The sequence below is a fragment of the Lagopus muta genome, chromosome 14 (assembly GCF_023343835.1).
Source record: "Lagopus muta isolate bLagMut1 chromosome 14, bLagMut1 primary, whole genome shotgun sequence".
Classification (NCBI taxonomy): Eukaryota; Metazoa; Chordata; class Aves; order Galliformes; family Phasianidae; genus Lagopus; species Lagopus muta.
Window position 1 is genome coordinate 8,165,081 of NC_064446.1, and position 15,217 is coordinate 8,180,297.

Here is a 15,217-nt window from a genome sequence, read left to right on the forward strand (position 1 = left end):
CTGCTATGCTAAGACTCCTCTACCTTCATACGAACATGCTCCTATTGATACCATAATGTCCTAACCTGGACCTCTTAATCTCAATTTTATCAGTGTTAGCTATTTAAAACAATCTGTGCATAGACCAGTCTTAAAATAATTTACCTTTTTTTGTTATTCCCATTACTTTAAGGATGCCAGGCAAGCTGGAAAACAGATCCTCTGCATGCCCCCATTAAATTAAATAACCTAAGTAGATGTTCCTTCTATATACATGAGCTACATTACTGTAGGAGCTTTCTTTTTGCTGAGGACTGAATCATTTCCCAAATGTAGGCTTGCACAGCAGAAGACGCTGCTCTGACAGGGAGTGATAATGAGTCATTGGGAATTCACAGTTTTATGTTCCTGCAAAGGAAAAACTCACAGCACTGAGCTAGAGGACAAGGGAGGAGAACTTGTTTTTGAAAGACAGCAAGAAATAGGGTTTGGAGCAGGAGCTTCTTGTGCTTGGAGCCTGAGTGAAGCTGCCAGGCAAAGGCAGCGGCATCATGGCTCCAGGTGATCACAGCAGGTGACACTGCCAAGGACCCGGCAGGGGCTTCACAGGAAGCTATGGGCCCCTCGTGTTCCTCACAAACCCACCTCTGCCCCAGAAACCTCCCACAGCATTGTGAGGCCTGCTGGGATTGCCAGCCCTGCGTGCTGCCTCCTGACAGGCTAGGGCTGAAGGTCGGATGGATAACACAGGCTGGGCAGGGAGCAGTAACGAGGCAGATATTGTGTGCTCACAGCATCATGGAGAGCTGCTTTCAGAGAATCATAGAATGGTTTGGGTTGGAAGGGACCCTTAATTCCACACCTCCATTCAATGCTTCCAGCAAGGGAGCATTCACAACCTCACTGGCAACCTGTTCCAGCATCTCACCACCCTCCCAGTAAAGAATTTCTTCCTGATATCTAGTCTAAACCTACCCTTACCCAATTGAAAACCATTCCCCCTCATCCTGTTGCTACTGGCCCTTTTAAAAATCCCCTCCCCAGCTTTCCTGTACACCCCTTCAGGTAGTGGGGCTGAGCCCCACAAAATGGGAGTTTGGTGCTTACAGCACCACAGCAGGACACAGGGCACCTTGCTGCAGATTCTCTTCATGGCTTAAATGCAGGCAATTCAGAAACAAGCAGGCAAGGCTCCACGTATGACACGGCCCTGAAAAGCCAGCAGCAGAGGTGTCACATCGCTGTGCAGGCAGTGAGAGCGCCGCCTGCCGTTTCCCTGTGCAGACAGAGCCCACCAGACTGAACACAGCCCTTGTCACCAGCCCCACGGCTCGGAGGCCCATGCACGCCCTGCCCGCAGCCCGGCGCTCCAGCCCCTTTAAGGAGCACTGAGGGCACGCACGCCTCTCCCCTTCCGCCCGGCCTCGAGCTTCAGTGACGCGCACGCGCACACCCAGAACGCGTCGCGACGCAGTGCTGGGGGCGGATGGAAAACGACGGCGTTCATTGGCACAACGGAAGGGCGGTGCGCGCGCATGCGCGGAGGGCTTCCTGCGGCCGTCTCTCCGCCTTGTCCCCGCCCGCGCCGCCCGTCGCGCAGGCGCGTTGCTGGCAGGAGGCGGCCTCGCCTCAGCGCGTGCGCCGGGCCGCCCCGCCCCGCTCCCAGCGTGCCCCGCGCGGTGAAGAAGCGGCGGCTGCAGGCTGGGGGCATTTTGTGTCCGCGATAGCAGTGGTTGAGAGACAAGATGGCGGCGGCGGCCGAGTAGGGACCGGCGGCTGCCGGGACCCGGCGGAGCCAGCGGGCCTCGCGCTTCCCTTCCCCTCTCCCCTCCCGCTCCCTCGCAGCATCTCGGCGGCCGCCTCTCACCTTTCCGGAGGGCGCGGGAAGCCGAGCGGCTCCCGGCCGGGGAGCGGGGCAGAGCCGCGGAGCGGGGCGGCCGCCCGAGTGGCCCGGCCCGATCTGAGCGGCGGGGACCGCTGTTCTTCGTTCTCCACGCGCCTTCCTTCCCTCCCCTGCCCCTCTCCCCTTCCCGGGGCGGCGGCAGAGCCCTCTCTCCCCTCTCCCTTCCCCTGAGCCCCGCAGCGCCGGGAGCGCCCCGCGGCCGCCTGTCGCCATGGCGAGTAGCAGCGGCTCCAAGGCCGAGTTCATCGTCGGGGGCAAATACAAGCTGGTGCGGAAGATCGGCTCGGGCTCCTTCGGGGACATCTATCTGGCAATCAACATCACCAACGGGGAGGTAAGGGCGGCACGCACCCCCGTCCGGAGGCTCGGCGCACCCGGAGAGCGGCGGTGCCCTCCTGAGCCCGGCGCTTGGCTCCCTGGGTTCGCCTTCCCGGGGCGCTGGCTGTGGAGCCGGGCGTTTTGTTCTGGTCCTGGGCCCGCAGCTCACGGCCTCTGGCTGGGAGCGGTTCTGCTTCTTCCCACGGAGCCGCTGGCCGCCGCCCGGCGCTTTGCTTTGTGAGAGGTAGGGAGAGGAGAGCGCCTTGTCAGCGGCCGGAGAAGTCTGTTTTCTGGCAGTCATCTCTGCCCCTTTTTTCTGCTGGGAAGCGATTTATCTCGTGTTCATCAACCGCAGTAGAAACAAAGAAGATCCCCTGTTTCTTCAGTTCTTTTTTATTTTTTGTCGTATTTTTTTAATTCTTTCTCCCCCTCACTTCTCTGAGCTGTAAAGAAGAAACACCCACGTATGTTCTTCCTTGCTTGTGTGAATCTGAAGATATAACATCTCCAGCTCAATTTCATGACCTGGGATGGATATTCGAGTACAAATCATCATGCAATGGATTTTATTTGAAGAGGCAACAAATTGCAGGATGTTGATTGGCAGAAGTGTAAAAAATTGTAGCTCAGAGTGTGGGGAATACTAAAGTGGCAAGGCAGTGCTCGGTGGACGCTCTGCTCTGATTCCTTGTTCCCTCTCACTGCAGGAAGTTGCTGTGAAGTTGGAGTCTCAGAAGGCCAGACATCCCCAGCTGCTGTATGAGAGCAAACTCTACAAAATTCTGCAAGGAGGAGTTGGCATCCCACATATACGGTAGGATTCAGTTGTAGATGCTGATTATGGCAACTTTTCTTTAATGTTCCCGTGAGGTGGGACACCACCATAAGAGACTCATTCTTGAAGGAGTTGGACTGCTGGGGAAAATACTCCTTTCTAAGCTTAACAACTACCTGGGTATCCTTGTAGCTTCCTCTCCCTGCTCCAGACTCTGTTCTTAGGCTTACATACTGTGCGTTGGAAGTGAGATCTTCAGCAGTTTGTGAGCTATGAGAAATTCTTAAAGCGATCAGAATAAAGCATGAGATTGTTTCTGTGTGAGCCAGTGTTCTTGATGAGCTGAGTTTGGAGCTGGTACTGGAAATGGCTGCTTTCTTTTGTTGTGTTTTTTTTTTTTTTTTTTTTTTTTTTTTTTTTTTTGTTCCAACATGTCTTCCTCCTCCGCTCAGAAAATGGCGGATAGACGTGATTAACCCTCCCCCTTCTCCTGTTGGGACAAGGGACGTGCTCAGGCATGTATCTTTTCCTTTCATAGTTATGTGCAGCAAGGCTTGAGACTGCTGAGAACCTCGACCAGGAATGAAATGGCAGCCCCTTTCTGTTACCCGCAACAGATGCGTCACTAGGATTTCCGTACAGTTAAAGTGCCAGGATTAATCCCTCCCAGTTGCTTGTTAGGCAGTTTCCTTGTTTCTTATTCTGCCTGAAACTTTCAGAGTTTTCAATAATTTCCTGATCCAGAAGTAAGTTGCTGCTGTTCTGGTGCAGCAGACTCTAGGAGGAGTCATTTCTCTGATTATTGAGGTGTTATCCTGTGTAGTTCTGTCTGCTGAATCCACATCAGAGTAGCCTAAGTGAAACTTCTTTCTTTTCCAGAAACACTTTGGCCAAGAGTATTTTAAATAATTGTTTTTAAAGTTAGTATTTGTGGTGTTTGTGCAGTATTATAAAAGGAATTGGTGTCTTGTGCTGCAGGAACAACTTCGTTAGGGCTAATGAGTCAAACTGCAAATTCTAATTAGTCCTTTTGCTCTTAACTCACTTTGTTGCACATGTATAGACTAGTGTTCTGTACAAACTGGAGGGACATTCGTGTATTTCAGATTGTATATTCTAACAAAACCTAGAAGTTGCTAGCTTTTCGCCCTGCTCTGTAAACACAACTGATTGTAGACCTGATTGTATGCTGGAGTTATGCAGCCTTGTTTCACCCATCTGTCCTCTCTGTTCGTGGCAGCCTTCTACAGGAATAGAACAAACATACCTGTATGAAACAGAACAGCTACAGTTACAGCAGTTGCTTGGGTGTAACCAGATTTAATTTTTATTTTAGACAAGTTTCTCTTTTCTTTGTATGAATACATTTGTTTCACAGCTGAGAAATAGAAGTTGCATATTGGAAAGCCATCACGGTACAGCTTCGTGCTAAAACAAGGGTAACTGGGAGAGCAGCCAAAGCGTGCGGGTATCTGGTGTTTCATCACAAAACTGGAAAAGCATGCTTTCTTAAGCTTATGCTTTTTTCTGAAAATCTTTAGTGCTATAATGAGACTTAAGTTTCACGTTTTTCAAACTTACCATGTAACAGAAGTGAAATACTGTTTGAAGTAAGTTCTTGGGTTTGATTTAAATGCCTCATACGAGCTTTTTATTTAAAGCCGAGATGCTGGAAGTCGTCTTACATGTTGAGAAACTTGTTTCCAGCTTCAAATGAGGCAGTAATCTTGTAAGCTTTCTTTCCTTTGTATTTGACATACTTTTATCTGACCTCACTTTCCCTGTGACTCTTGTTTAAAGTTCCATCACCACAGAGGAACTAAGAACTTTCTCTGACATCTGGCCTCTGCAAAGTAGTACCAGATTACAAGAATCTGGGTAAGAATTGACAACTGGGGCAGCCCTCAAAACAACACAGATAGCTTCTGTTGTACGTGAGGTACTATTTGATTATGTCAGGGGGTCTTGAAGATTTCTACCTTCAGGTTCCAGCATTGTTAATCTTAGGATGACTTTTTTTAGAAAAGCTTTTCTGAAAAACTTTGGAAGTGTCTTTTATTGTAAATTTTAAGTATGTGCATATTAGATGTTGCTTGACTGGTTCTTTGTGCTTTTCTTGTTGTCTTGTGATATGAAATGTGGTGATGCTTGAAAAAATAAAAACCAGTACTTCTGTTTATATTCTAGAAGAGGAAGCAGAGGGGCTGCTCAGCTCACAGTTCGCTTGATAAGCATTGAAACATTGTGTCATTAGAATCCCAATTCCTGGTGCTTGGAATCTGAAGGAGGGGACTTGTCTTACACAATCAGGTGCATCACTGAGGTGCTTAACCGAGCCTAGGAGCAACGTCAGATTACTGCACATGTTGTTCCAGACAGCTCAAGTTTTCTGACATGAGTTTTTGGCAGCAGCAAAGCTGAGAGAGTGTATGACTTTGTACTCAGGTCTGTGCGTGTGCAATTGATAATACGCATTCTGCTTTTGTTTTGTAATGGTTTGCTGTCCAGTTGGAATGAGCTGTTCTTGGCTCAGTGTGTTGAGAAGGATGAATCAGGTTGAGGAAATTCCTGCAGTAAGTTGGTTAAATTTTCTGTGAAGTGGTACCTTTAAGCAGCAACAACAGAAATGAAGTATCTGGTTCCAAGCTTTTCCACTTCCTGTGCTGTATAAGCTGGGCTCAACGGCGTTTTTATCCTGCTGCTTCTGTGGGATTAACTGTGAGCTTTCACTTGTGGAGAGGCCTTGCTGCTTGCACTGTAACAGAACATATCACTTCCACATGAAATAGCAAAAATTGAGATTAGCTTGTCTGTTGTCTGAATATCTACACAACTTTAAATTCACACGGGGCTCTTCAACTTTGCTGCAAGCTGCTGCTTTCTGGAAGAGCAGGGAGGATTCTGAACTGCTCTCTGAAATGTCACAAAACCTGTGAATACCGCTGCAGACTGTGGTAGGCACGAATTTTGGCTATACTGTCTTCATTTTTGACAACCAGCTTTGGAACCAAGCTTAACATCTGATGATCTGGTCTGCCTTGGGACACAGTGCCAAGTCTGCAATATTCTGGTAGGTTTATTCTGGTTGTTCTCGGTCATCAGCTCTTTCTTTCTCTTTTTTTAGTAGCAAAGCATTTTTAGCTGTGATCGTCTCGCTAACTGGGTGTTGATCCTAATAGTTTGGAATATCTGCTTTGATTCCCACCTTCTTCATCTTGATTCAGAGAAGTGAAACTTTGAGGTTTCGTTGTTTTGTTTATGGTGTGAATCTCTTGAAGCACTCTTGACGAGAGAATTGTTTGAACCGCCTGTGGTTGCCGCTCTTGGTTTTTGCCATTTATGGTGATTATGAACAAGAGTTGATATCCTTTATGAAGATTCTTTAGATATCTTGCATATGTACTTCTAAAAGAAAAGCAAACTTAAGAATTTTTTTCTCCTGACAACACCTTGGTGTAACTTGTTACCTGCTTCCCACTAGGAAGGGGTGTTGTGCTGGATCTAGCTGCAGCTGTTGGCAAGGTATGAAAGTGTTGCACAAAAACCAGGGTTGACTGTAAAACAGAAGATGCTTGTGTTCTGTGAGCAGAGCTGGAGAGGTGCAGTATTCAGTTGCATCTGAGGCTTATCAGGGGAATATTTGAGTTCAGTCACTGCGAAGTTTAAATACAAATGCTATTGACTCTTTTGTTTTTGCAGGTTGAACAAGTAAAATCCTACATTTCTAACATGACAATACAGTAAGTTCTTGCAAAATATTTTGAGGTTGAGAAATTAAATATTGTCACTTAGGTATTGCTACATTATGTCCTATCGTGTGGCATGTTATAAAGCTGCTGTCAAAAAAGTCAAAGCATCTCAGACATCAGGGCTCTCATTACTTAGTGCCATGCTGGTGGATAATCTGTTAATAAGCCTCTCTCCATATTTATCTTCACTAAATAGTACACGCAGTGGAAAACCATGGTCAAGTTCAGTAATTTTGAGGTGGTTCTCACAATGGAATTTTCCCTGAGCATTTTAAATTCTATTCTTAAAAGTTGGTAAATTTCTTTCAAGCACCTTTTTACTGAGGGACAGACCCACTGTGGTAGATATGAGCAACACTCCTGTTCTGGAAGCTCAGTGTGAAACTGAAATGAATCCCTGAACTTTTACTGCTGGGAGTGAATGTCTTTAAACAAGATTTCATGTTTTATAACAGTCTAAACTTCTGTTTTAGTTGGTGCTCATGGACTACTTAAAAGCAGCTGAGACCCTGTTTTTTATTGTTTTTTTTCTCTTGCCTTAGTTTGTCCTTTGCAGAAACAGCTGCAGAAGTGTGCACTTGCAGTTCAGTGTTAACTCCATTTGGCACAGATGATCAGCAGAAGTCCTACAGAAAGGGTCTGTTTTCCTCCAGTGTTTGCAGTACATGCTGTAGATTAATGGCTTACCTTCTCATCTGAACTGAGCCTTTTGACTTCTATGGAAGAAATGTGACTTATGTTCCCCTCGCTTCCTACCAGCTGTTAGTTTACTTCATAAAACAACTAGCAAAGCAGCAGATCATAGAAGTATGTATGCAACATAAGACCAGGCAGATGAAATTTCCCTTGTGCCTAATGGATGAATTGCATTGGCATGCTTCATGTATTCATATTTTTCTCATAACTGTACAAAAAGTGGTACAAAATTTTATTTATATCCTACCTAACTTGATAACATAGGGTGTTCTTTGCTATTTCTTTATTTAGTACTTGAGTGGCCTAATTCATACTCACCATGGCAACTAATGTTAGATGACATCTGTTAAATATTCCATTTCAGTATTTCAGTCATGCCATGTTATGTTAGGTTCATTTATGTTACTGATTCCAAGCTGGCTAGCAGTTGAAGTGCTTTTCCAGCTTCAGGGAGTACAGGGTATGTGGCAATGTAGATGTGAATCAGAATCTGAGTGGTAGATTGCCTTCCTCGTGTGTTGCTTCCATATCTGTTAAGACTCAAATTAGTGTACTTCTACAGGCAGAATATACTCAGTGGTTTGTCTGTAACATCCTTATTTCTCAGGAGTTTGGCCTGAGAAGTCCAAAGAGATTACTTTTGGTCCTGTTCCCGCTTGTTTTGGTTAATGTGCAGTTCTTCCTGTGATTCTGGCACAATGCTGACTTCTTAGGCCAGCACTCATTGCTCTGTGGTTGGAAAGAGCCTGAAGATGAGTGCTTGTACCCGTAGGCGGTCGGTGCCCATTTACTACTTCCTTGATTTCTTTAATGGCTGCCTCCCTCTTACAGTCATCCTGTATGAGCAGTTGCATAACTTCATGACTGGCTTGCTGAGCTGTGTGAACACGGTTGCTAGGATCACCACCTTTCCATCCATGTTGAAGTCCTCTGTCCCTGTTCTGCTTTATATTGCCTCTCCTGGATATCTGACCCGTGCGTTTGTGGATTGCTGCATGAAGGGACAGCAGTGCTGTAAGCATTGGCACCACCTCCTGCCCAGTTTCTGTTGAATACCTGTGTTTGCATTGGTTAGGATTGCTGATTTTTTTCAGTGCTGCCTGTGGAAGCATATGATTATAGGGAGGCCTGTGTTTTCCCTTTCGTTACGTTACGCCCGGTTAGGAGAGTTCTGTGTCAGTGCTTTAGTGATCACAGAAGTGGAACAGTTCCAGTGCATTCATCGCCTCGCTGTCATTCGGTTTTATTTCGGACATTGAGCCCTTTGTGCTCATCAGGTCTTCCAGACTTGTGTATTCACCCTCATGTGCACACTGACTCGTCAAACTTACTGATAAGGTTATCTCAGGTAATCCCACTAGTTCTTTCCAGCTTGCTTGTTCACTGTGGCTTGTTTTTGTTCTAGTAGTGTTTCTCAATCCACTTTCATTTGACAGTCTCCACTTTTTTGTCATATGAGTTCTTCTGTCTGACATTTGAAAGCCAAAACGCTGGGAAACTAATTGCATAGAACTAGACAGAGTAATGGTAGGGTGACATAGTACAAATGATGAAATTAGCAGAAGGTAGTAGAATGTTGAAGTGCAAATTGACCTTTTTTATTGAATGAAGATATAATTGTTTCTGGATGCCTTTTCATCAATATTATATTTTTGCTTGAATTCCACAATCTAAAGGTTTGGGTCTAAGCTTTCTCACAGCAGCGTTGTACTTCTTTGCACTGAGGCACTAGGATGCTTTTTTGTTGTAGGACACAAGCGTGACCTTCTGCAGTTCCTGGTGGTACAGGAATAGTCAGTGGTGGCAGTCAAATTCACAGAAGCCTGGAGCAGAAGAGCAGACACTGGGCAAAACAGGGGTCTGAGGAGAGCTTTTATTGATCTGAAACAAGACAGTCTTGTTATAGTTGGTAGTAGGGATGCACTGTTGTGACAGTGAGCTGATGTTCTGGTTTTACACATACAATAACCTGTAGGTGAAATGATGCTGCCTTATGCTCATGCCTTGGTAGTTTCGGAGCACCTGGGGTTTGGGTTTTCTTTGCTGGTGACCAACAGCTGTCCAGTGAGCTGCTTCATTCACTGCTGTTCACATTTGCCACTTTGTAAACATGAATTTCCTGAATGCTTTTATTTATCCCTTGAACAGCTTGCACAGTTTTGGTGGTGGTAATTACAACAAGGTAGCAGTACCAGCACAGTTATCAGTGTAATGCGTAAAACTACTCATTGTCCAACAAGGGTGCAGAAGTGGCACAGGAGGCTGCAGCTGGGCCTGTAGTTTCTCAGCCTGTTTCTGAGTTTTGCTAGCTCTTTGCTGACTTCTTTACTACTGGTCTACCTCAGTTTGACTCTTCGAGGGAAAGAAATACAAAATGTGAACAGGGGAATAACCAAATATTTCATTTTCTTAAAGTTCTTTTTAGACATGTTTTCTGAAGGGCTTTTTTTACTATTGGCATTATTTAGGAGCCATGTGGTTATGAAATAGAGATGATATGATTTCTAAAGATGCATCTCTGGAAACAGAAAAGGATTTAAGCTTGGGTCAAGTTGACCTACGGTCTTTGCCACTAAGTGCTAGATGTGCATCAGTACTTCGCTTGCTTGTCTCCAGGTTAGTTAAGGGGATGAAAAAACATTTGAGTAAGCGTTCATTTGTCATGTGATCTGGCTTCATACTTCACTGGGTGGGATTTGGAAACCAAATACTTTGAAACTACTGTGTCATGTGACTTAGTTGTTTAGCATAGAGCTGCAAACTGTTCAGGATGTTACAAGAAGTTCTGTGTGTGAGTATATGGGAGCTGTGTAGCAGGCTGCTAAACCATGTGATTTGGAAACTTGTCGACATGGTGAGTCTTGGTCTGCTGAGTGAGATGAGCTGCTGAAGCCAAATGAAGGCCACAGTTCGAATTTGATAATGTTCTAACCACAAAAGCTTCAGAAAGAGTTGTTGGGGTTTTTTGCTTTGTTTTTATGAACTATGCTCTAACTGATCAGTGGCCTTGAACAAATGAAACATGGGAGTGACGAAGCATTTCTACGCACACACAGCTTAGGCACGGCCTGCAGCTTCAGCATGGGCTGTGCCTCTTAGCGGCTGCGTCAGGGCTTGCTGTGCTGCGTGCAGTGTTCACAGATAACTCCTAGTCTTACAGTATTGCACTGTCCTGCTAATAATTAGTGAAGCCTTCCAGTAAGGTTTTCTACAAATGTTTGGGAAAGCTGATTTTGCTATAAGCTATATATATATATGTTCTCATGAGTAGGTACAGATGGACCTGTGCAGCAGAACTGAAGTTGTCTAATTGTGCAGTATGTCCTAATAGGACGTGGGCACTGTGCAAGTGAGTTAGAATAGTGATAACGATTTTTTCCTAGTCCAGGGATTCTGTATTTCTTTTGAACATGTGTGGTACGTAACTAATACACAGGGTTATTGTGTAACCAGAGTGAACTGGTAAGTTGTTAAATATCTTCTTCCTGCTTTCTAGAGCTCTCCTTGCTTAAAAAATGTTGCTGCTGTTCTCTGCTCCTCAGTGAGAGAGAGAAATTCACTTTCTGGGCGTGTTTAGAAGAAAATTGTCTAACTGACAAGTAGAAGACGTGTTCTGAGGTTCTTGTAGCATCTGATAGTTAACCAGGGCTTTGTACAGTCATTCTTTCCTACTGGTAGTTTGCTTCTGGCACTGCACCAGCAGTAGGGCTTGGACCACTGGAGATCTCTGGAGACGACCAGCCTTTTTTCCAGAGGTGTGCTCCGTTTGGTGCTGTGGCATTCCCCGCAGCATTAAAACTTGCATGGCAAAGCACGTGTCCAAAAGGTGTGATCATATGTCATCTTACAGTGACTGTGGGATCAACGAGTACTTGCCAAGCTCTTGAGCATCATCATTTCCAAGGATTCCTCAGAAGAGCCAACATTTGTAATGTTTTTTCTTGTGCTGCCAGCAGTAGCAGCTACTGGACACGCTGTTGAATGGACCTGATGTAGCCTTACTTCTTAATCTCATTTTCCCTGGAAATGTTCCAAGGGAAATGAAAACTGAGCGTTAGCAAAGTAAATAAAGCGCGGGTGACTCTGGTATTCTAGCAGAAGTTTCACTTGCTGTCAGTGCAATGAATAAATGGGGTGCTCTACTACTTGAGGAATTATAGGCCTGTAAGCATGAAAACTGGGCGTATAGAAGTCCTGTTGTCTTGCAAAGTTGAGTCTGCTTTTCAGAAACATTAAGTGATCAGCAGATTAAAAAAAGTTCTTGTGCCTATGTTTTCCCTTGGACTGTGCTATTGGCTATTGAGCCATTACTGTAATGAACAATTACAATCAGCATCTGAAATAGTTTTCACTTCTTAAAGCAAAACATAGTTTAGCTGAATCTGGATTTACTCTTTAGAATGGCAGGTCTTAGGGTGCTTGGATTCGGTTTATTTTTCATAGAGCAGCTAAATTTCATGGCAGAATATCTAGCAGATCATCCAATCCAGTTTTCATCGCTTTGGTTGACTGCAGTGTTTCATTTTGAACTGTGAGCTGCAGAGTTGTTTATAGACCCTCGTCATAACTACTCAGCAGTTTGCAGAGGTGACTTTGATAGGAACCAAGATGTCATATCGAGTAATTCCTGAAACAAACATTCTTTTTTTTTGTCCCAGATTGACACATCAGACACTTAAGGGTTGATCCTACTGCCTGCTTGGCTGTGATTGAAAGTGTGTGTGTTGCAACAACTATTTCTGCCTCTGTGGCACTCAACTGCCTTTCCCTGTATCATGTTAAAAATCTAGTGAAGAGTTCTTGTCATTTACTTAGTAGTACAGCAGTACTTGATTGATATTTGCAAAACTTGAATGAATAAATGAGAAGGTAGTATGAGTTAACTGCATGAATTCTTTGCATTGCAGAGATGCCTTACATGAAACAAAGCCTAAAGCAATTAACAATGCTTCTGTGAAATTAAATAATGCAGAAAATAAAGATAGAACTGTAAGGTGTCCTGCTGATGAATTTCAGTTCAGATTTTAGTTCAGTTCTTGAGATATATACCAAAACCTCAGTATGTTGGCTTGTAATGACTTCTGCTTTGATTGTGTTAATTCTTGTGTTTGGTGTTTCAGTTGCTGCTAAAACTTAATGTTGCTACTTCAGGGAAACTTAAACATGCCATGCACTGTTGTCAGTTTCAGTTTTGCCTTCAGGGTTTGCTTCCAGGAAAGTAAGAGTGACTAATAACTCTGGTTTTTAGTTAACTCTCTAGATTGAACATAAGCCAGCAATGTTCCTTTGCATTGAAGAGGGTTGGTGGCATCCTGGAGTGCATCAGGAGTGGTGCCAGCAGGTACAGGAGGATGGTCCACTCCCTCTACTGAGGCTGCACCTGGAGTGGTGTGTTCAGCTCTGGACTTCTGGGGACAGTGGAGATGTGGGAGGACTGGAGAGAGTCCAGCAGAGGGCTTCTAGGGTTTGGAAATGTTGAATGTTCTAAAAGCATCCATTGGCTTCCAAAAATGCATTTTGAGAATGATCACTTCTGTACGTTCAGGAGCATAACTGCCATGTTACTGACAGTAATGGAGCTGCTTGGCTCACTCCTGTTTACTGATGGCTAAGGCTCAAACTTGTATGATTCTTGCTAATGCTGAGCGCGTTTCTTTGTTGCAGGTGGTATGGTCAAGAAAAGGATTACAATGTTCTAGTTATGGATCTTCTTGGTCCCAGCCTTGAAGACCTCTTCAACTTCTGTTCTCGCAGGTTTACGATGAAAACAGTACTTATGCTAGCAGACCAGGTACGTACAAGCATAAATGTCAGGATGTCAGAAAACCTGAATGTTATTTCGTGTAGCATGGTTCTCTTTAAGTAGGTTAAATAATGTGTTAAACAGCCTTCTGTGTTAGTTGAGATGCTGTACTGCTTCAAACTTAATCAAGGCCTTGCAGTCTGTTAACTGAGGCCTCAGGAGTGCCTGTCTGTTTAGTCTTTTTTCTAGCAATTGACAGTTCTTCAACTTGGTTCTGAGAGTACAGCTTTTGAAGTAGCCACTTGCTGTTTAGTAAATAGCTTGCTTGTACTGTTCTCAGTTATTTGGAAGGCAGTAGGGGGTTTGTGAGTTGAATTTTCAATGGCAATTTAATCTAATATTACATAATCAATGTTAGTACCCAGTTGTCATTTAGCCAGAGCTCGTAGAATCCCAGGCATATGGCCAGGGAAGCTCGGGGAGCTTGTTTAGAGACAAGATCAGCTGTCCCCTATCTCTGCTGCTCTAAATGGCTGGTATGCTTGCTCTAGAACAAAGCATTTACATGCTCACTTAACTAGAGTCAGGCTGTTACAGTGTTTCTGAGGAACCCACACAGTTCTTGAGCAATATTCCTTTGTATGGAATACCAACTTTTTGTCATCTGGGAAAAGAAGGGAGATGTATGAGGTCAGCATACAGAACTGGGTTTTAGGACATAATAAAGTAGAACAGCTGTCAAGGATATGATGTTGTAACATACTTAGCTCACTGAAGGCTGTGTGAAGTGCAGCTGAAAAGCTGTTCCATATGAACTCGTGCTCTTTTCTCACGCACGGGAAATTGCACGACCATTTATGATGCTAAGATGTGAGAACTTCTCTGCATCTTTGCTCACTGTCATTCTTGGATTGTAGTCGTCAGGGTAGGATGGGCCACCATCAAGTTGTTACTTGCTCTAAAGAAGTGACTGGAAAAGCAGTACTTAGTGATAAGTGAATAACTGTCTGAATGAATAACTGAGATGGGTGCTGCATGAAGAGACAAGCTTTAAAGTTGTCTCATGGTGGGTATTGAAAAGCTACACTGCAAAAATAAATTTCAGTTGGACACTGTAGTTACGTGATGAATGTGAATGTCTGGGAAATAATTTCAGATATTTAATCTTCCAGCTCACAGCCAGTATGGAATTTTAACACGTAAAAGAACTTTCTTTAAAAAGTATATGAAAAAGGCTTGTATAATTTGCTCAGCAAAAACCATTTTAAATTGCAGTGGAAAGTAGCACTAAGAAGTCATGCTTAATTGTAGGCATAAGTGAATTGTGTTGCTCTCAATGAATCTCTTTCTTGATGTTTTCTGTTTTACAGATGATCAGTAGAATTGAATATGTGCACACAAAGAACTTTATACACAGAGACATTAAACCAGATAACTTCCTAATGGGTATTGGGCGTCACTGTAATAAGGTTAGTCTAATGCTGTATTTAAAAGATTCAAAGAGAATGGCTATGTTACTTAATTCAAGCTGCACAGCCTTTTTACTCATTGCTGAAGCTGATGTATTGGATGCTAAACCATAAATCTTTGTGAGAACTTGGCTAATTTGGCTTTCTCAGTATCCACTGCTAAATGCAGTGGCACGTGTGTGTGTCTCTGACCCACGCTGAGATGGACTTGATTGCAAGATGAGTTCAAGTCTTGCAACAAGGTTGTAAACGAACCATAGAGAATACTTTGCTATTCTCATCGGTGATGGAGTTTCACTGTTGAGATGACTGTTGTAATGGCATTTTTTCTTAATAACGAAGTCAAATCTTTGACTTTTGGGCTGACTTCCTGGGACGAAAAGTATTTGTGCCATCGTGGGAGCTCCTGGCCTACCAGTCATCAGGGCAGTAAGACTTGCAGTGACAGACTGGTAAAGAGGACTCTTCAGCCATCAGAACTGTGGATATGACTACTAGTCAACGTGTAGATCAATTGTCTCTATGAATAAATGAATTTATGCTGAAACGTGAATGAAAAACTTTATAGAGAACCTGAATATATTG

At 44.1% G+C, this 15,217-nt stretch overlaps 1 protein-coding gene across 4 annotated transcripts in view; it reads left to right on the forward strand.

Annotated features, from left to right (window-relative positions):
- Nucleotides 1-1,628: 1,628 nt before the first annotated feature.
- The window catches only part of CSNK1A1 (casein kinase 1 alpha 1), a 33,035-nt gene continuing 19,446 nt past the window's right edge, over nucleotides 1,629-15,217 (forward strand). For 3 of the 4 annotated variants that reach the window (XM_048960384.1, XM_048960387.1, XM_048960385.1), the window contains exons 1-4: nucleotides 1,629-2,216; nucleotides 2,908-3,014; nucleotides 13,085-13,211; nucleotides 14,534-14,632. In XM_048960384.1, coding sequence (XP_048816341.1) covers nucleotides 2,094-2,216; nucleotides 2,908-3,014; nucleotides 13,085-13,211; nucleotides 14,534-14,632 — 456 coding nt within the window. In that variant the 5' untranslated portion in view covers nucleotides 1,629-2,093. The remainder of the gene's footprint in view (nucleotides 2,217-2,907; nucleotides 3,015-13,084; nucleotides 13,212-14,533; nucleotides 14,633-15,217) is intronic. The other variant, XM_048960388.1, reaches the window with a different exon arrangement.